A 23,077-nucleotide genomic window follows, 5' to 3' on the forward strand; every position below is an offset into this window, starting at 1 on the left:
ACATTCAAGATGAATCATGTTGGAATGAGCATTCTGTAAATACAATATCAGTATATTTAAGCAAGTAACAGAGACATTTTCAGGCCATTATCAGTTAGAAAACCAGACAAAGTAAATGCTGAGGTTGTATTTCATATCACGGTAGGTACTGAAATAAGCATGTATTTGTAAACCTTTCTGGCAAACCAGGATGGCTGTATGAGTGTGTGAATCAGAGTGTGTTTGGTGCTGCTGCAGGTTCAACAAACCTGTTATGCAAAGATTTTAATGAGAGCAGTCGTTTCAGCAGATGAACAGTTTCTTCAAAGCACTTGTGTCAACACTGCTTTTAGCGTACACAGAGAGTTGCCACTACAAGTGCCACCTCAGGGCAAAGTCCTTCCTTTTATCCTGGACAGCAGGACCTGAAGGAGTTTCAGTCGAGGCTGCAGGGCATCAGTTAAATCCCCCACATAATTACTGGCCAATACAGGCAGTGAGAACAAGCCAAACACTGGCCTCTCTTTGACAAAGGACAAGGGTGTTCAAAGTCCTTCGCTTTAGCCCCACGCCTGGTGTGTGTGTGTGTGTGTGTGTGTGTGTGTGTGTGTGTGTGTGTGTGTGTGTGTTTTATGCTTTCCTCCACTGCTGTGTCCATTGCCTATAAGTCTGGGCAAGAATGGGATAATAAATTCGAGGGATGGGCTTTTAAAAAGTGAATGAACCTCTGTTTACGATCGTGTGACCCAAAGCTTCACATCCTTCATAATTCACAGAATTCCCCACCCCAACGCCTCAATAAAGCAAAAGATTTGTCCCTTAGATTTAGATCAGTTTTCCTTTTACAAAAGCACCTTTCATCAGCCAAATCTTTTTTAGTGGAAAGATAATAAATTACTGTCAAATTGAAATATTTAATGAGCCCTCCTGAAAAAGCTGAGATATCTATCCATCATCCTGTCCTCCGGCACAGCACAAATAAACAACGTTCCACAAGAGGCCTTAACAAGACACCACATGCTTCCCGTCCTCTCTGAACTCTACTCAACATATTTATCATGAGCACATCTGTCTATGACTTTCCGATGAGCAACAGCTTGGTTATAGTTTCTGAGTCTTAAAAGTCTCAAAACATATAAAACCAATGTGTCACTGTCAAGTTTATTGTTGTCACAGGAACACTAATTAACATGTTTCAAGAAAGTTCTAGCATTCTAGGACTCTAGAAAAATGGAATTTATGTTGGTTTTAACAGTGCTGCTGAGTGGGAAGCCAGTGAGGGACTGCATCCTTAATTGCTTTCCATTCACTCGGGCCAGCTACATGGAGGAGTTGATATTGAGGGGTGAGCAAGAATCTCTTAACATCGGGTAAAAAAAGAGAGGGATTCATGTCTTGTGTCAACACTTTTAGATCATTCTCCAGTATTATCTTCATTTGAACTGAGCTCAATTTAAAGACAATTTGTAGTTTCAAGCTTAGCTTTTGGTTTTTGTCATGCTAAAAGTCATGAATCAACACTCACAAAGGATCAGCGCTGTACCTAAGCCAACACTGTTGTGCTCTCTCTGTTGCTGCATGCCTTCTGCCACGCCGCGAACCACATGCTTTGCTGACACTTTCTGCAACTGCCACCACTCAGTGCGGCATCGACAGTGATGTCGAGCTGGTAGCCACAGCTAACCAGCAATGACCAACCGCTGTCGGACTCTCCGTGTCCGCACTGGAAAGACAGGGAGTCTGGTGGAGCTGTGACAGTCACAAGAAGCACATTTGTGGTCCTTTGAGGGAGTCACATGTTGTAGCTCTCTTTGGTGTGTGTCAATACATAGCTGTTGTCTGCTGTTATTGCAGTTAACGTCAGCAGAGGAATAAATAACATTCATGTACGCTGTTTATTTTCTGCTGGGTATTGACTATAACATCGTGTTTTGGAAGGAGCCAGAGAATTCTGCTGAACTGAACATTCAAATCCAAGCAGACACATACAAGCATTTTTCACACATTTTCACCAACAGTATTTATATTCTTGGAAAAATCACCTGTATTAACCATATACCACAACATAAACCCACAAGAATCTACGACATTTTATGTGCAGTGCAAAATAATATTTACTGTAGAGTTCCCCTTCAATTAAAAATTTTGCTTATCATTGCATTCCATATAAATTTCCTGATGAACTGCAGAACAACAACAAGCAAGTCTGCAGTGTGATCATGTGTTGGGGTGGTAAGTGGCATCCAGGAGTGAACAAAAACAGAAGCTTTGCTCAGGCTGTGTCTTTTGGCAGAGAAGGAAAGCTCATTCAGAGAGGCATTTCCTGATTGCTGAGGTAATTAGGCCCATCAGGCCTCAGACGCAAAGGATTAACCAAATCTAACTGTGGCTATGCTAATTAAACCCGTTAGTGCTCTTTTTGTTGCTCTCTCTATCTCCTTGAAGAATTGCATGTTGGCTACATTTATTCAGTAAAAGAGTGAACAGGAAAACCAACATTTGTAATTTACCAGCCCATTAGGGAGCAAAATAAAGTCAGTGACTGTGATTAGATGAGAAGAAATCCTCAGTAGCAATCATTCGGAGAGTGACATTTAGGGAGGGAAGGAAGGAAAGTAGAAGGCAGGAAAACAAATAACTTCTCCTTCTCGTTCCAAAACAGGTCTGAGTCTCGGTCTCCAGTGAACTTCCTGGCCTCACTGGAGTAAAGGGCAGGAAAGACACACATGCACACACATCGTCTACTGTTGCTGTGTTGTCGTTGAGAGGTATAGTGTTGGGAGGAATGCATGTGTGGATATGGGTGTGTGGTAACTTGTATGTTGTTTTCATTTACAGTGATAAATCAGGATAATGGTTACTTGACTAAAATTGGACCATTTGGCCTTTGTCTCTCAAGCCATTTCACTGCATCATTCGTCATCATTATGCTCATTACTGTTCCTCTCCTCAGGGCTGTTGTTTAGCTCTGGCTCACAGGCTCTGCAGGACGCTGCAATTCTGAGGTCAACGGCTACAGCTCCACCTTTGTTTTGTGCTTGTGGAGAAAAACACAAGTCAGATGAAGCATAAGCACAATTAAAAATACACTCACATGGACTGAGTGAGGCACACTGTGTGGCTGGGAGCATCATCCCTGTCTTTATTCATCAAGATGGGGACATTCATTTCAATCTGAACTAGCAGACTTATTGCAGACATACACTGGAATGCAACAGAGAGAGAGAGAGAGAGATACAGAGACAAAGACAGAGATATGAGGCTGGTTGAAGGTACTGCCAAACCAGCTCAGTTTTACATGGTGGTGTGAGACAAAGAAGCAGGAAGGAAAAAATGAGAGTGTGGAAGACTCACAGAAAGAGGGAGGAGGAAATGGGGGGGGGGGGGGGGGGATCTGCTAAACAAATCAGTCCAGCATCTGTTGTACACACACAGTCTCCAGTGCATATTCAAATCACCACGCAGGCAGCGGAACAACTTACAAACTGCAATGACAACGAAAAACTTTTCTGCTGTCAGTCACAGCCTGTGGCCATGACAACAGGCCTCTCGCCAACATGTACCAACATGAACACACAGTCAGCAAGTACGCAACAAATTCTTATGTGGCTGGCCTGCTGGGTGCACCGCTGGTCTCAGCTGCTGTGCCTTGAATGAAGGAATGAAGTGCACATTAATTTTGTGTGAGAACAAACACCACAATTGGCTGATTTTTGCCGATGGGACTATCTGGAGAGAAATTAGTCTCAGTGGTGGTGACAAATGTGTGTTTCAACATGTATGAACCAATGTCAACAAATAATAAATACAATCCAACTTATTTCCACATTTTGCATTTATTTACAGATTTTTTGACACGTGTCCACTCACTACGTGACACATGTGTATTGGATTACAATTGCGTGTGGGACTTTGAGACTCTTGGATGCCTGGCTTTTCAGTGCATTCATGCGGAATTTAAGGCCCAAAGGTGGAGGCTGTCTGATATTGTACAGCACAGACTTTAAAGCCTGGTCTAGTTTGAGTTTTGACTAAAATAAAAACATTTGACATGATACTTAATTTGACTTTCGTTCAACAGCAAAAGGAGGCTGAGGCAGAGGAAATGGACAATATCAGCTGTGCAGAGGAGATCCAAGAATCTATTAAAGCTGCGTTTCTTCTCCCACAGCTCCAGGCGTGTCCTCGCTGTGCGTCTGCTCCACACACACTTGGCCCTGTCAGAGGGAAGTCTCCCTGCCTGCCCCATAATCAACATGTGTGAAAAAACACACACATCCACAAAAGGGTTGAAAATAGAGCACATACTACAAAAATGCACCAAACCTTAAATTAGACACATTTTTAGTGCCAGTGACTGAAGATCTGCCTTTTGAGTAAGACTGTAGTTGTTGTTTGTTTCATGTGATTGTGCTTCTAAATGTTGTTATGTAGGACACTGTCACTTCCTTGATTTTTAACTCTATCATTCACTCAAACACTTCAGTTCAAGATTAGATTTTGGGATAATGCTGAATCTTACAAAAAAAAAAAAAAAAATCACCATATGACATGTTGTACAATAAATAGCCAGTGTAACCAACAACTCAGCAGTCATAAGCACATAAACAAAACATTGTTTACCAGTTGTCAAGGACAACAGCATTATCATATCTGCTCTGAGAGCTGACCACAGTAACACTCTGCAAAACCACATCCTCTGTATGATGTAAGATTCATCACAGGACTCTATGAAAGCTCCAACTGTCTGAGTGGGAAGCATTAGTAATGGAGCATTCACTGTCTGATTTCAAAGAGAGTAAAATGGTGAACGATAGAGAAAAACGTGGCCAGGCCTATTTGCCTGACAATCGGTTAGTTTCCTATTTCATACCTTTTTTAACAATGAAATAAATTTCATTGCATTTTATTTTTATTTAGTTATTTTCCATTTTTAAAATGAAGTAGCAGTATATGGCTATGACTTGAATGGAAGACTTGTGGAGGCAGACAGGGAAAGTTTAAATAGGACTGGCTGCAAGGAAGTTGTAAGTGGTGAGATTCATTAGCCTGATATTATGCATGTACATGCACATGCACACAGACTGACACACAGACACACAGACACACACACAAACACACACACACACACACACACACACTAAAACTAGTTTTCAGGATCTGAATTAGCCATGAGGATTGGCTCTTGTCATTACAAATGTTCCACTTTAGCCAAGCTAAGCTTCCCTGAGCTATTCATCAACCAAGCACATGGTTTCAGTTGACAAAATTACTTTTCCATTGAGGTTATATGTGTTCATCTGTTGAAACATTAATTGCTTGACTGACAGGGAGAAACACAGAGTGTGTGTGTGTGTGTGTGTGTGTGTGTGTGTGTGTGTGTGTGAGTGTTGAGAGCAAAGATTTGGTCTAAACTACATTTTAAAGCTGCAACAGAAAGTTTGAACAAACACAATGCAAAATCTTTCATCTCTCTCTGCTGCATCATATCACTGTGTTTTTAGGTGCTTTTGATCATCTTTGAAAGGTCAGGGGTGAAGGTAGCTTACAGCTCCTACAGTGAACTTTGCTGCAACCAGACTTCGCCACTTCCTAGCATCCACATTGGGAGAGGCTCATGTTAAAGGCATCAGGGGTGTGCGGCAATGTTGGCAACCCAACCGACCCTTCTTGAAAACACGGATCAAGGAGTGTAACACATGCATGAGTCAGAGGATGCATTATAATGAAATAATGATTACAATTAAATAATATTGCGTACTGCAGCTTTAAATCAACACCTAGCAATAAAGATTAGCAATAAAAATTCAGCTGTGTTACCCACAAAATGTGTTGTGGTACATTACTTGCAAAGAATTTCCAAAGCTTTTGAGATTGATTTCTTGCACATTTAGTCCAGGCCAGGTGGAATATGTAATCCTTCAGATGCTGGAACTCACTGATCTGGTTCATTTCAACTTCAAGCTCCAGATGTCCAAACTCCTGTCCCCAAAGGGTGAACCCAGACACCCTACAAAAGAACTATCTTTGTCCACTTGTATTTGTGAGCTCATTCTTTGGTCACTACCCAGAGCTCATGATCATAGGTGAGAGTTGCACCATAGATCATTGATAGATGTAAAGCAGTCTGGTAAGATGCTCACATCACTGCCAAAACATACTTGTCCATTGATCTAATAATCTTAACTAATTGTAATTACCCTCACTTGTAAACAAGACCCTTAAACTAAACAGAGTACCATGGCACCAGGCTTGGAGGCACTGACCCTCAACCCATCTACTTCCTCCTCAGCTGCAAACTGCCCCACTAAGGTCATGGTCCAATGAGGCCAACAGATGAACATCATGGCAAAAAAAAATAAACAAGAGACATGCATCATCAAGTCATACACTCAATAACAGTGACAGCTGACTTTTTGACTGTCTCAGGGATCTCCACCAGGGAGATGGGCAAGGCTTCCCCTGATTCCTCTGACTCTACCTTCTCTACAAAGGGTCAGTGTGTCAGGTTTCGTTCCTCATATTTCCAGCAGTCTTTGACAAGGGATCACAGGGGAGGCAGGACCTTCTTTATTTACCCAAGCTTTTGAGGGGAACCAAGAAACCCATGACCTACCACCTTTCAGAGGTGGGAGTTGAAAACCATTCTGCCAGAGGCCTCAGCCATAAGTTTACAGGTCACTTTCACTGCACTGACAGATTCCCTGCCACCTGATGTAGCTCACCACCAGGTGGTGATCGGTTGACAACTCTGCCCCTTGCTCCACCCAAGACTCCAAGACATGAATATGGGGGTTGATCAGCTTATAAAATTACAAAGTCAATCATTGATCGTTGATCAAAGGTGTTTGGGTGTTCAGGTATTATCAACAACATCACTTGTATACTTAAACATGGTGTTTGCTATGGACAGTCTTGTGAGCAAATATGTGACAGACCATGCCCACTTGCACCAATCAATATGGCACTTCAGGTTTTGGTTAATACTTGCCCCCAGAGCTTGCGCACCAAAATTGGTAAAATTCTGTCAACTGGATTTAAAGGTACATGTTTTTGGTGTTTGTGGTTGGTGTGTTAAGCTCCAAATACTTGTACTGGTATACTGGTAGGCATATTCCCAATCGTGCCCTGAAGATATGTGCCAATATTTATGATGATTGGGCAAATTGTTAACAAGTATTGGCCATTTTCCTGCTAAGGATTTTTTTTTGTTGAGCACATTGAGCTGGATTTGTGTGTTCAATTTCAAGTCAATCAGACACACGGTGTGAGGGGTGTGACCTTTCAAAATAGAATTTTTGGGCCTTAATTACTTGGCTCACGTTGTTTAGGAAACCCAAGCACATCAATTCACGATGTGGGGCAGAATTTCATGTGTCCAGCTCATTCCAGCTCACAATACAATAATAACAAACAATAATAGTATCCAGGTTCAGATCATGTGCCCTAACAGAACTATGCAGGCTCTGAGAAACACCACATACAATAAAGCCTACAAAGCTCCACGTACCCCAAACTGTTGGTCAGCACAAGCCCCAGAAGTGGGCCCAACTCTATCTAGCTGGTACCTTCCAGCTACCATACAAGTTTTGGCTCCTTCCTCACAAGAGAGGTGAAATGTGCCAAGATCCAGTGTTTTGAGCCAAGAACCTTCCCTATGACTACCACCCAGCTGGCAGAGAGATCTCTCCTAGACCTTAATGCAGAGGGGGCCTTTGTTGCTTTGCTTTTCCTGAAGACAGTGATCCAAAGATGTCTTTGAACAACTCTAAATCTGGCCCCTTGCCTTGGACCAAATCGCCATAGTAGGGAATAACAGGAGGTATGGTTACCTGTAACACAGCCCAAAGGATCATAGGAACATGCAACCAGCACAACAAAAGGGTGGAAATTCAGAGGGGACATGCCCTGACTGCATGCTACAAACAACGCATTTTGAGTAACAGAGTGTTGAGTGATCAACTGAAAAACTGTTTTATTCTGATAGTGCTATGAACATTGAGTAAAAACCCATTAATATTTTTATCCTTCATTCCAGGTATAACACTGTCATGTTGATAAGATGTAGTTTGTGGGGTTATCCCAAATCCTTTTACAGACATAAGCTCATGTCTGGACTTTGCAAAACCGCATCATTAGTTCTTGGTGAACTTGCATGACGTGCTGAAATACAGCCTCATAATCCTCTCTTTACAGCAGTTTGTTTTTCATCACTGCTCCAACTGGCTGCCAGTACATCCGCATATCAGCATGTCTTTGTGTCAGGTGCTCAGCCACTCTGTCTTTGGGTCTGTCAGCAGCACAACTCATAAGGCTCCTCTCAACATTGAATGTACAACTCAATTAGGACTTGACAGGGCCAGGTGTCAGGTGGTCATTCAGAGAGTGTGTGTGTGTGTGTGTGTGTGTGTGTGTGTGTGTGTGTGTACGTCCTAGGTGAGGTTGTCCCGAGAAGGATCTCTTTCAGCACAAATAGGCCAGTGTCTTTCTCTCTTTTTGCCACTCTCTCTTTTTCTCTCCAAAGACTCAGGCATAGGCTGATATTAACAACCAGCCAGCCACACTATGCACACACTAACCACATAGTGATTAGTGAGCACTATTGACTCTGCACTGTTATTACTGTCTAATGAATCTGCCATAAAACTTTGGGACTGCCATCAGCCGTCTGTCTACACCACCACAGGGGATTGTGTTTGTGTGCAACTCTCCTTACTCACCCACAGACGTAGCAGTATTTGGGTGATGCTTTCCTTCATGTCTGTCTAAATGTATGTTAGAAAATGTATGTATGTCTGTCAGACTGTACAATAAAAGCTACTCCAAGTAATCAGCGCAATAGTCTGGACAATAAGCTGTGCAATAAAAACATGTACATAACAGTCTGTAAATACGATCTACAAATTCTTAGAATTTTTTTTACAACTTCTTTCTTTTTATTTTATTTAAATCCTCACTCTTTTGTATATACTGTTTTTGTTTCTAATTTGCATGCACTTCTTATAGTAATCTTTACTGATGCTGCTGTATTCTGGAATTTCCCCTCGCGGGGCAAATAAAGGAATATTGATCTTGATCTTATTAGGCTGACATTATTACACTCTCCTTCTTCAAAGGTTTCTGTAGTCCTGGTTTAACTATTTCTCCTTACTGGAAAATATTCACATACACGCATGTGGCAAGAAGCACATATGCATTTTTTTGAGAAATTTTCTCATCTACTGACCACATTAAGTGAAATATGCTATAACATGAAACTGCTGCACTATGAACACAGTTCTAACAAATAGGCCTGCAAGTAACTGGCAGTCTGGCACCAATCGCCCTTTTTCTACTGTTGATAGCAATCACTCTGCCCTGTCTGTCCTGCTGAGTTGACACAGAATCAGCTATTAATCACATTGATCATTTTCTTCCTGTGCTGTCCCACTGTGGGCTGCATGGGCATCAATCCTGTTGCAGTTTAGCCCCAAGTCATCATATGAGACAGTCACACTTGTGTGTTTGTGTTATCTGCTTTGTGAAACACATGGTCGAGACTGAAATGTGATGACATAAGCCAAAAGTACCCAAAAACAATTTGCTTCTAGTTTTTGCATATGATGATTCACCAGCCAGATGTTTCTGCTGATTTTTCCACTACGCACCTCACACTGGCTAATCTATGTAACACAGCCTAAAATTATTCTAAGAATCAGTTTGTCAATGCAAATCCAGGGTGATAAACAGTGTGTTAATAAAGCAGTGTAGTGCAGGAGGCAAGGGAAGAAAGTGCAACAGACAGCAGTATGTAATTATGTAATTACCATTACACCACTCTTTCCATATGCCAGACAGGGCCAAGGCAGAGATTGTGGGGTGAATTAGAAAAGTAATAATGTAAAACATTTTCACTGAAATGTTTTACCAACTGTTATAATGACTTAACTGCAAGTGAGTGAGTTTCCTGATACTTGATTTTCTGGACTCAAGCTGTCAGATACACCTTTCCTGGAAAAAGATTATCGAGCCTACAGAAAAACTAGGTTTTTCAGAGGTTTGTTTGGACCAGATGAGGCAGCAGGCACTCTGTGAAAGCTGAGATAACCGATGACTGAACACATACATATTCTTCAGAAGCCTCATTTCCAGAACATTGAAGGAGAAAGACATCAAAGTGATCAACAGAGATTTACAAATTCTAGTCGGTGAGGGAAAAAAAGGCATCCATGCAGCACCAGAGATGTCACCAAAATAGAAAAGAAGCTAAGGACTTGAGGAATATTACAGTAATTACAACAAAAATATGAATAGAGCAACATGTCCTGAAGAGGAAGGTGTTGAATTTTGTTTTTTTTTTATTTGGATGAGAGCGCGGGATGACATCTAACTACACAGTGTGACATGTGAATGGTGAATTTTTGCATAGTATGTGCTGAGTTGCTTTGCCTGGTCAAAATAGTGAGGGTGGACTGGGTGATTGTGGTTGACTGAACACATCATCACAACACATGGAAAAGAGGCCACTGAAGAAATGAAAGGAAAGCTGAGTGGTCTGAAGGTTTTCCTCACCACTGTCACCAAGTGCCTGCTCATGAGGGAATTGCTGGGTCTCTGCAGGTAAAGAGTTTGGTCTATACCAGCTCTATATGGAAAGTGTGCTGAGACAGCTTCTGTTGTGATTTGGCACTATATAAATAAAATTGAATTGAATCTGTGATTCTAAGAAGTCACTTATTTCCTAAGAATTAAGAGCCTCTGGTCAACTGCAGAATAATATACAACACAATGCACACTTACTCTAATAGCTGAGATTAAAATAATCCAGTGGGCTTTTAAATGGTTTATTCAGCTTTACAAGTTGGAGAATAAATGACAAAATCTACAGATACATGTTTCCTTTGCAGTGAGAACAGGGGGAAAATGCGAAAGGTTATAACCACAGTGGCTAGGCAGCTTATGATCAATAACTTTTTAAGTAGACAAGACAAAAAAAAAAAAGAAAAGAATCAACTAAGCAATGTTAACATAACTTTATTAAAATTTTGTACATTACTTTTACAATTCTTTTCACATAAAGTAACAGAGAAATTTACAATTAAATAAGACTAAAGAGAATAAAATGTATATGATTTTAATATGCACCAATGTACACATATTAATGCCTAAATACCCAAACATGAAGTTTCAACAAGCAAACATATGATGTAGACAGAGTCTACAGAGAAACTAGTCCAGTTTTTACTATAACGTAACTTTTGCTCTTTCCAACTGATCAGCTGAGTGGGAGAAAGAACAAGAGAGGAGATAAAAGGGAGATGGGAAGAGGGTTAATAAAACAGGGATAGGACCCCAGAGGAGGGATCAATGGAGCCTCATAATTAGATGGGCAGCTCTATCGATCCTATCAGTCAAGCAAAGTGAGGCGTGAACACAAAGTAACAAAACCAGGGGTGAAACTGATATGCACGTGGATGCACGTGGCTGTGAGTAGGCACAGACAGGGAGAACTAATCTGACGGCAGAGCCTGATGTCAGAGCCTGATGTCAGAGAACAAATATGTACATTAAAGATGCTGTACACACAAAAGTCAGTGTGTACTTAATCTCTAAACATGCACAACTATCCACAAACTGACACAGTAGGAGAGAGGTTTATGATCATTTGGCTTGTCGTGGCAAAGATGTTCGTGTGTGTGTGTGTGTGTTTGAGAAAGAGGAGTGGGTGGTCTGGCAATGAAAGGCGATCTCAGATTCTTTGCAGGACTGAGATGAGCATGAGGTGTCACAAGGTCCAGCAGTCAGGAAGGAAAGGGCTTGTGTACGTTAACATAGATGCTGTATGAGAAAACACCCACACACACGCACGCACACACAGCAGGGGGTTGTGCAACAGCGGCTGCCTTGAAAGAGCATGTGCGGTCGGGTGGGAAATTTCCTGGTCACAGTCCCAGCATTCCAACAGAGGCAAGTTATTGCCGTTTGCCCCATCCAAGTGTCTGTCAGGTGGCGTGTTAGTGTTGCCCTACCTGCGTGCGTGTGTGTGTGTTTTTCTGTGTGACAGATGATAAATGAGGAGGAAGTCCAAAAAAGTGAGGCCGGTATAGGCTCATGACCCTCCCTCTCTCAGTAAAGTTGCTCACTACTCAAAACAGGACAAGGACACGTGTGTCGGCGTCAGCACACTGTTGGCCAAAACACAAAAACAACAACAGGTTAGGCTGTGTGTTTGATCCCCACATGGGGTCTGAGACAGGCTCCAGGCATTCACAATGTCGCCGGAGTTACGAATGCAGAGCTTGTTATTTCACAGTAGAGCACAGTCATACTGCAAGATGACAGGCTTTCTGCAGACCACGTTGTACAGTACCTATTCCCCGAGGGACCGTACAAAGCAGCTAAACATTATCTAACTCGGTCACGCTAACACAACACCGTCAGAGACGGCTGACAGGCAGAAGGCTTCTGTGAAATAGCTCACATAACCGTCTCTCCCCTTCAGGCCTGTACAAAGGCGAGTCTTAAGACCTGATACACTCAGATAAAGTTCTCCAATCTGTTACAGAAAGTGATCCCTGTGATGAGTTTCAGCACAAATTTTGAGGTTCTGAATGTGTGAGAGAAGACGTGAGTGTATGTGCTTGTGTGTGTCAGTCCTAGGCACTGGAGAGCATTGTAGATGTAAAGATCTGCTGCAGTATTTGGGGGATCTGCTTGGTGTCCATGGCAACGAAGGATCTCCCTGCTGGCAGGGTCTTCTGGAGTCTGAAACAAAGCGAAAAAGATAGAAGTTTGAGGAACTGGATTGAACTTTAGCAAAAGAATCATGTCCCAATACTAAAAGCCAGGTGCTCATTTGCTGTGGGAAGTTTCCACTGACAGAGTTCAGTGTGTGTGAAGGAAAGTTCAGGTGGAGCATGATGGAGCTCAGGAACAGGACAACAGAGCATCTCTCTTCTTTTGCTCATTCATCCCCTCATTTGCTTACACCTCCCTCTTTCCCAACCAGCAGTTTGTCCTCGAAATGAGGACACACACAAGCATGGACAATCAACATGAACACAAACACTTTTCCCAAAGTGTCCTCATGTAATATTACACACAGTGGCATACAGAAGTTTGGGTACCCTTGGTCAAAATTTAATAGAACTACCTATGATGAACTAACATCCAAACAGCATAAGACGTTGAAGAGAATATTTCATTTTTTAACTTCATGTCATTTGGAGATCAGTCCATCCTCTACTCACTTCGCAACTGTAACTGGTTTCCCCATAAAGAAGTTCCTATGCTTGCGTGCTGCTCTGACGTGAATATTATTGTCATTCCTCTATCCCTGCATTCTGACTTGAACCCATTCACTGTATCCTTGAACTGTCTTTGCATTCACAGTTCATTTCTACCCGACCTTGGCTTCTGGAGATAATTAACACTGAAGCCGTTTTCAAGGGTCAAAGGTCTCTTTCTTTGCACTTCCTCTCTCTCTGCTGTCCCTCCTCTTCACAGAGTTATGACCAGGATGCCAAACCAGTCATTGTCATTCTGAAGGTCTTTCAGCTCCTGGCTGCATTGTACCCATGAAGCCAGTGGCTCCTCAAAGCCAGCAAAGCTCAGGACTTAATCTGGGTTGTGACAACAAAGGTCAGCAGGACCAACAGGAAGCAGGAACATGAGCAGGACTCAGCCAGACTACATTGGATAGTCATTGTTCTACTTAACTTCAAGGTCTAGTTGTTGTTATTGGTTTTGGATGACTGGCTACAGTCTAAACTAACCTTGCGCAAAGTTTCTTTAGCTGGCTCCCTAAAATTGACTGACTGATTGACTTGATTTTAGATGTTCAAATACGAGTCCATTTAAATGCCATTTGGAGCTCTTTGCATCCATCTCCTTGTCCTTTCATCCAGTCCTGCCTTCCCTTATTTGTACCCGTTACTAAACTCGACCAAGATGCCGCCACCCCTGTGTCCACCTCCTCACCTTTCGGCCTGATTGCCAAGGGACCCGATGAAGATGGCAAAGGCATTGATCTGCGGGTCAGACGTCAGGACATGGGCGAAGCGCTCGGGCCGGATGCCGTAGCGTTCCAGGTTGGCATCGCTGAGCACCACCACGAAGTGCTCGTCAGCCTCTTCTCGTGCCAGCTCCTTAATGCTGGCCTCTGTGCCCTCCAGAGTGTAGTCACCACTCATGCAGAACTGAGCATGGGCATGCATGGTCTGCAGGGTGGGGGAGGAGGGGAGAGGGGGGAGACAACAAGTCAGAGAGGAGAAGTTTAAAAGGACATTCAGACATCCCTGACCTCACCCTCAGTATATGTTATCCAGTGGATTGAACAGGTGGAGACTTCGTGGTGGCTGACCCTGGGAAGTGGGGGACATGCCGCTGCACACAGCATGGGCATTGAACGAATGGGCTAACTTGCAACTGTCTATTTAAGGGTCAGCTCACCCATGTTCCAAAAAAAAGAAAACTATGTGAAAGATTAGATAGCACTTGAGGAAAGTGAAAATAACAACAAGCATGATTGCATCATTGCAGCCTCTTTCCAGCTAACGTGCTCTTTCAGCTGCATTTCAACAGACAGTTGAGACAGAGAGAGCAACAACAATACCAACCAGCGTTTTCAGCATGTTGTGGAGGGATGTAAGGGAACAACAGGTGTAGAGTAAGAAAACATAACTGATGATGAATCTGTACCTTGAGGACTTTGAGTCTGTCCTTGTTATTCTTGGGGGCTTTGTCCGTTCTGACCAGCTCAATGTCGTAGCCGTCTCCGGAGTGGCCCACTATGTCATACTGCACAGAGGAAACAGGTTACGTAAGAGAATAACGACGGTACAAAAGTAAGATGTGTCACACAACATATGGCAACAATGACAGTATTATATTTTGTGTAAACCCCAGTTGTATCATCCTCATGCAGGAATAGCACTTGGAATGAGGTTTTAAGACGCAGGTGAGATGGTAACCCTGTCATGCCTAAATGCCTCCCATAGACCATCCATCACAGCTGGCTTATGTAAGGCCGGGTCTGCCTGGCACCGTGGGCTCCACTCAGCTATTTCAGGACCCAGGTATTACGTATATGGTCTATTTCTAATAAGGGCGGTCATGACTGTGGTTGTCAGAGGTATGCGACTGTGTGTCTCATCCGTCCATATCGCTGTTGCTCTGCAAGAAGCATGTTTTTTCAAAATCTTGTCTTTTCAGACCAAATCTTTTTTTGTCCTTTCCATTTTTCATTTTTTCAGTTTGGCGTTTCTTCACCTCAGGGATGAAGAAATCCTTGAATTTAATTCTAAATACATATGTTGTTCAAATGACTCAAATCAAAGTTCAGAGGGGATCTTTTTCCACAACACTGATCTTGCTCCATTTTCGGCTTGTAAATGGGGTCTGATGGCTGTAATAAATAGGACATGAAACTGTTAAGTGACAAATTCTTCAGACTAATGTTTCATCATGCCATCTCTATTTACACGCACTGTTTCAAATAGAAATCCTGAATAGATATGTACGTTTGACCTACCGCCATCAAATTTGAAGACACACATACACACTGTAAACATGCAGGTAGCACAGACACACACAGGTGAAAGTGTGTATATCGTCTGTTTTATCAGAGGCACTTTGGTGTAAGGGGTGTCATGCAAAGACAGCATGTGATGAGCACTGAAATATATGTGTGTGTGCGCGTGTGTGTGACACTGATATGTGATCAGTATTGGTCGGCTTGAGTGTCACTAAGGGGCCAAGAAGTCTGTCTCCCTTCAGCTTTTTTACACTCGCTCATATCTCCCTCTCCCCCTCCTCTCTGACACTCTATTTTGCTTCTTCCAGCTTTCGCATGATCCCACCTTCCTAGCTGAGATGGTCTTCTTGATTTCCGTTTGTGAACTGCTGAGCTTTCTTTGCACAAATGGATGTAGTCAAAAGCACATAAGATTACCCAGTAGCAGGCGGGTCGTGAAGATTATAAGCTTATTTACCACCAAAAACGTATGTCTTTACACTAATGACAGCCTGGACGAAGCCAAGCACAGTGTGACCATGTCAGAAGCTACAACACAACAACTCCTTCACACGGCACAGCAGGTGGCTCAGGGGCAGAGGGACCGCTATGACTTTGTATCACTATAACTTCAATCAGGTTTGATTGTGAAAACCTCTTGGAGGATGGTGGAAGAACATCAGTGGACAAAGTTTATTGACTCAGGGATTCTGCAAAATGTCTCATATTGCTAAGCTGTGTGGAATCGTCTGAGAAAGAAAGGCTCAGATGGTTTATACTGTTTATTTTATGGCTCCTGCTCCAAGTGGTTCCCAAAAGTGATGTGGCTTGAGCACATATTTCAGTTCAGGTTCAAACAAAAGTGCTAAATTCTAAGTTAAGTGTTGCTGAGGTTCATTCAGAGAAGAAATGGCATATGAGATTAGAGTCCTGTTGAAGACACACTGTCTATGTGACAGACCATCAGCTGATACAGTGAGGAAAAGGAACATAGATGACAGTGGTGGGTTGAGGTTGTACTGTAAAAACTGTATCCTCAGCAACATTACATTACACACAGATGATGTTTGGTGTGACATTCTCACCTTGAACTTGTGCTCATAGTTCTCCAGAGCCTCCATGACCATACACACAGCCTCCATGGAGCGCTCCAGCCTGCCGTCCACGCCGTTGAAGCGGTACATGCTGCCCGACACGTCTGCTAACACTCGTAAACGCTTGGGCTTTTGCTGAGGACTGCCCAGCTGTAAAAACACAGAGCGACATACATGCAAAACACAATATTAGCAGCGACTGATGATTAAATTAAACACCTCCTTTGGAAAGTGCTGTGTGGAATTTGGTGTGGCTTACTTAAAATAACATTCAGCACAAGGCCAGGATTTCAAAACTGCTCGCAATTATTTCAACGTAGAACTTCAGGCCAAACCAAAAATATGCAATGCTTGGAGTTAAATAAGGTAGAAAAACATGGGATGCATATTATGGTTAGTGTGAGTTTGTGTAATTAGTGTGGGAACTATCTCCGCGCTGGGCTGCTGCAGCAGAAGAAATGACTAGAAGCTGTGTGAGCTCAGGCAGAAACACAGGGAGGAATAATAACCTCACACACACCACTGGAATGTATCGTCTGAAAGATAAAGGTCAAAATCATGTGTGCAAGTCTGGGAGTGTGTGTGTGTGTTTGGAGGTGTGGCTCAGGAAAAGAAAAGCTGAAGCGTGGTTTAAATATGTGTAGCAGCACGCACACACACACACACACACCTCTGGGTCCAGCTCTCCCCTGCGTTTATAAATAGCCTTCTCCCCAGTCAGCCCATCAATGATTTTAGCATCATCCAGTTCTCCAAGAGCCTGGTTCTTCAGCCACTGTCGCTCCTTCCCTTTGGCCTGAAAGACACCCACACAGAGACGACATGTTCCGTACCAGGCAACCAAATAAATAAACGCATTTCAAAATCTGTCTGGGGAAGATGGTTTCATTTCAGCGGGGCGTTCAGAGGCAACGGATTGTGAAACAAGGCAAAAGAAAACAAAACAGTTGTAATTCAGGCTGACACATCATAGACAATCATGTCACCCTAAGCACCACCAAGCAGCACCTTTCCCCCCACCCCTGCCCTCACAGACAGGAGGCTTTGAAGGTCGGACCCTGTTTCTTGGGATGTCTCTCCACTTTTTGCTGTGGACAGATTAGATTAGCTCCTTTACAGAAAAAGAGGTGACCACCATCTGCCCCCACCCTCCCCACACCCACTGTGGGTCAGAGGCTCAGGCTTTACAAACTGTTTACAGTGAGAGATGTTTTTACTTAACACAGGTCTCATGATTTAACATCGCTGAGAGGAATGCTCATCTGTAAAAATAGCTGTTTGTAGATAGACAGATGCCTGCGAGTGAACACAATGCACACATACTTTACATACAGAAAATGTGCAAAGAGTAAAGACATGCATGTGTTAATTAAGTTGTATCGTGACAACCGAGAAGAACTTTTTCCATTGTGACAGCGGATACGGTCCAAATGTAAAACACAAGAGCAGCCATTTATATTACTGCTGACGGTTGTGAGGAGCATGGCTTCTGTGAGAGGCAACATGTGCTCTCTTTGTTCATGGAGCAATTGCATCTTGCATAAGGTCAATTAGAAAAAATATAAAATTTTTGACAAATTTGTATCTTATAATCAGCTTACTTCATTACACATTCCCAAAATATCCCTTCTTCCTGGGGAAGTCTCTGCATGCCTGTAACATCCAGAGAACTCCTACAGGTTAGGACGCTTCTGCACAGCTCCGAAATACTCAGAAGAGTATTTTGAGAAGATTGCTTTTATTTCCTGGAATCTAAAATGAACAGAATACAATTCTCTGGCCAGTTAGGACTGATTTCCTCCTATGAGACAATTGATAAGTGAGAGCCCAGGTGTTTATGTTTGGCAAGTCAGTCCATTGTTGAGAGATAAATAGAGGGGGGTTTCCCTCTGGGATACCGAAGTGGGTGGAAACAATACACTATAAACTATTGCCAGCTATGAGATAGGTGCGTGTGTGTGTGTGTGTGTGTGTGTGTGTGTGTGTGTGTGTGTGTGTGTGTGACTCATAAAATCACTCTTCAGGTATGATAAAAATAACATGACTTGACAGCGTCATGCCAGGTGGGATTGGTGTAATCTCCATCGTCTTTACAGCGGGAAAAAAGCCTGGGGCTACGAGGACAAATGCAAACAATAACCAGCGTTCATGTTGAAAGCCAGCGCTGGCACAGCTGAAAACACCTGGATGGAAAACACAAACACACACACACAAACACAGACCTACCATAACATATACAAACAGAGCTTCACACCTGGACAAGACAATAATAGAGCAAGGCTTAAGGTCTGTGCTCTGTAATCATCCCCACATGCTGCACGATTTTCCTCTCATCACATGTCCCCACACACACACACACACACACACACACACACACACACACACACAACAATAGGAGGAAAGTCTAAAACAAAATAATGAAATTGAGACAATATCACATCCTGGATTTTGAAGCACCACTCCCTTTGCTTTTGCTTTTCATTGACCAATCAGGGTGCTCCTGTGGGAGCCCCCCCCCCCCCCCCAGTATCACAAGTGGGGTTGTATGAGGTCAACCAATACTGTCATATATTAAATTTATGAGCCCATGACTCAGCTCAGCTGTTCTGTAGTTCTCACCGTCTGACAGTGAATCAAAGATGTTTTATCCAAATCCACACTTTGTTTGGATTATGCTTAAACTGTTGTCTTTTTTCATGGAATGCACAATGGTGCCATACAGTTAACTGCATTAACTGTTAATTGAACTGTTTTAACTGGCCATATGATTATACAGTATACTCTTGTTCCACTAAATGTAATCAATTAGGATTAGAAATTCAGGTTTTTGGTACGTCTACCAAAGTAAACAGAATCTCAGAGTGATGCAGCTTTCAGGCTTGTAGTCTTCAGCGTTGTGATTTGCAAAAGAACATTTCCAGGATTTTTTATTTTTTTTATTTTTTGGACCAACTCTACCTGCTGATCACGGGTGAAAATGTAATATAGTAAGCACCGTCAGTACATCGTGCATCATGACATGAAGACACTGTCCTGAAGTCCTTCATCCATGAAGGGAAGAGTGAGGCTCTGAACTGTCTGCACAAACACTCATAGTTGTACCCTGTTTCCTACAGTGTTGAAGATGTCGTATTAATCAAGACAAGTCATGATGTTTAAGGTAATGTTTGATTCCAGAGGAGTGAAGCTAACCTGTAAACTGTCCAGGATGATGCGCAGAGACTGAACTTGTCTCCTGACAGCCTTGGAGAAGCGCTCGTATGTGGCAGCGTCATACTCGCTCATATCGATCTCCTTCAACCTGACGTGGAAGGACAGAGGAAAACAGAAAGGATGAAGGGAGACAATGACTTGATTTGATATGTTTCAGGTTTTGTATTCAAACATACATTTACACTGGATGGATTTCATCTTCAAAGGGCTTTAACAGAGGTGAACGGGCCGAGTAACAGGCAGTTAAACTGGGCACAAGCAGGTTTCTTCCTTCCTGCATCTATTCGCAGACGTCTCAGTCATATGTGCCCTTGCACACACTGCTCCACTTCTCCACCACGACATATAAATAATACAAGGACCTGCTCATACAGTACAAACATTGCTCTACGGTGCTACTAGCCAAATGCACAGTGGCATGGATGAGGACTGGATGAGTGTTGAAGTAGATGAACTTCAGAAAGTTCTACAAACCAGTATAATTTCAGTTATCTCCACACTGCTCCTCTCTGAACCTCCTCAGGACCTCCCATTCACACACACCATCACTTTATACATTCATGCACTGAGCTGAGGGTGTTACTGCAGCCTGATCGACGTCTTTCTTCTTCTTTCCACCCAAAAGAATTACAGCTCAGGACACAGGGGTCAGTGCTGTTAAATATGGATGCCCTTTTCATGTGTGTGCATGTGTGCGTTCTCTCCAAAACACACCTGTGGGTATGACAAGACAGGTGGGCTGTGCCCCCCTCCCCCAAGCCAACCTTATCTGTATAATCCCACCATGCAGGTACTTTAGCATCGCTGACACACGCAGACACAGAGTCCCCTTGGATGTGGTAAGGGTCTTCATCATGTTTGCACAGACTGGTGTGGGTGTGTATTGGAGAGACACAGAGACAGGTGGGGGAAATCTCTGCCGGGTGTTTGAATCTTTTGGTGACAACTAGACTGTGACCACCATAGAGATACAGAACAGTGAGTTCAAAATGCAGGGAGGTGGAGGAGATCAAACTTAATGTGTCACAGCTTGCAACAAACTTGTGGGTATGTGTGTGTGTGTGTGTGTGTGTGTGAGAGAGAGAGAGAGAGAGAGAGAGAGACACAGAGATCAGCCATGCAATCAAAAAGACCAAATACACACTGACACACATTCACTGACTCATTCACTCAGAGGACATCTACCAACCACCATCGCCAACACCGGAGGGTCATTTGGAAAATCGAACATGAGCAGAAATAAAGTAGCAAAAACAACCCGGGGAGTCACACGGTATGGGTTCAACCCGTCGCCATAACAAACAACACAAAGTTGTTGTGTTCAAAAACAAGAAGTAAAAATGTGAAATCCTATGATCTGTACTGTAAGTGGTTTTGGTACATGTCGATTCTGAGCTTGTCACTGCGTTTTGGATCAATGTTAAAAGCTCAGGAGCACAAAGAGCGACAATAAGCCGTCCTCCACTTACAGAAATGGATGAGAGAGTGGAGGTTAGAATCTGTATTGTAGCACATGTGAATGACAGCTTCAGCAGACTGTTCTCAGTGTTGTAGCACATTTTTAAGTTGCTGGATTTGGATTTGCAGGTTTTGCTCCATTAAAAACATTTTAACACTGAAAAACACATTTGCACATACATGTTTGTCATATTTTTATATATTATAGCTTATTGTAAGGATTTGTGAATTATGTGTACTGAATATTATCTATAGAGCTCATTATGTTCCATTCAACTGACCATCATCTATGCTGTCATTGTCCCCGGTCTATCACAGGTCGAACACATATGGATGGATAACCTTTCACACATTCACACCTGTGGGCAATTAGCATTGACGATTCACATTACCTGCATGTATCCTGTATCTATAATTGAGGTAACTGATGCACTCAGACAAAACCCTCACAGACAAGGGAGGTAGAATCTCTACAGACTCCAAAGCAGCAGAAAACATATAAACCTTTGAATGTGTGGGGTCATAAAAACACAGTTAAAAATCAATTTAAACTGATCAACAAAAAAAAAGGTAAAACACACACACACACACACACACACACACACACACACCTTAGTTGTAATATACTGACCCTGCAGGCAAGGATTCAGCCACATTTGATTGGTCCAGCAGCTGATAATAATGTGAATTACTTCCTCTGATGAGTATTATTATACACACACAATTATGGTACAATAACTGTCTCAGAAAATGTCAGTGTGCACACATTTCAGTATACAGTATCACATCATTATTATGACTATTATCAGCTACAATGACCCTTTAAGGTCTAACAACAGTAGGTTTTTTTTTTGTTGAACCAACACATTGTTGTAATTTCACAAGCTATTATGTCCTATATTTCTTTTGAATATTAATAAGATACAATTGAACATTTTTTTAATAACATTAATACTGTTATACTGTAATAGTATTGAGTTCAATTCTGTAGATAAACATATGTACATGGTGTGATAACCATCAATTTTCATACCGTGGTGTGCTGCTACAACACTACACGCAATGTACTCTATATTATAGTGCAGCTATTTTCCTCTGCATTCACAACACATCATGTCAGCCCACTAAACAGCACATGGCAGAGTAGCTTCCTTCACATATGTGTGAGTGAGAGAGAGAGCAGTGTATGTGGTCAGCAGACACTCTGGCCAGTGGCCTCGGCTATTTCCTTCAAATTCCTGAAGCTTGACTTAAACAGGAGCAAGAAAGCGAGTGAATGAAAAACACAAACACACGCAGAGAGTCTGTTTTCACACCCAGTAACTAAACGCACCACACAAACAGCAGCCTTCCAAACATCTGCCTGTCCCAGAATGGAGAAAATTATGGTTTCCTTTTAAATATTTGGTTCTGATTTGAGTTTGCAAATTATGATGCACCCAGCTACAGAGCCAGCCCGCGGATGGTTTTGATTGAGCGGGGGCGCATCACCACCTCCCACATGTCAAACTTGCTGCCCATTGTGGTTGCTTTACTATTTGTTGGTGTATTGAAACATTTCCATGAGCATTTTTGTACTGTATAATAGCATGAAATATGGTTAACACTAAACAATAACAACTTACCCAACACTCATCAGTTCTTGAGCAACGCTTTGCATTTTTTGGGTGTTTCTCCTACATTTAGGAAGCTTATGGATTCACAGGAGAAGAAAAGTCCCCTTAAGTTCATGTAGTTATGTTGTGTTATTAAACAGATCTACCAACTTAAAGTGTCTGAGATCAAGGAGATTAGTTCACATGTTGGTTGACAAACTTTCTGGGTATTTCACATCATATTC

At 42.5% G+C, this 23,077-nt stretch overlaps 1 protein-coding gene across 2 annotated transcripts in view; it reads right to left on the reverse strand.

Annotated features, from left to right (window-relative positions):
- Positions 1-10,976: 10,976 nt before the first annotated feature.
- vwa8 (von Willebrand factor A domain containing 8) overlaps positions 10,977-23,077 on the reverse strand; it is a 66,696-nt gene continuing 54,595 nt past the window's right edge. For both annotated transcript variants that reach the window (XM_076746085.1, XM_076746084.1), the window contains exons 40-45: positions 19,759-19,867; positions 17,237-17,362; positions 16,558-16,716; positions 14,659-14,757; positions 13,939-14,177; positions 10,977-12,723 (exon numbers count right to left, since the gene is read on the reverse strand). In XM_076746085.1, coding sequence (XP_076602200.1) covers positions 12,615-12,723; positions 13,939-14,177; positions 14,659-14,757; positions 16,558-16,716; positions 17,237-17,362; positions 19,759-19,867 — 841 coding nt within the window. In that variant the 3' untranslated portion in view covers positions 10,977-12,614. The remainder of the gene's footprint in view (positions 12,724-13,938; positions 14,178-14,658; positions 14,758-16,557; positions 16,717-17,236; positions 17,363-19,758; positions 19,868-23,077) is intronic.

This window comes from Chaetodon auriga, chromosome 13 (assembly GCF_051107435.1).
Source record: "Chaetodon auriga isolate fChaAug3 chromosome 13, fChaAug3.hap1, whole genome shotgun sequence".
Lineage (NCBI taxonomy): Eukaryota > Metazoa > Chordata > Actinopteri > Chaetodontiformes > Chaetodontidae > Chaetodon > Chaetodon auriga.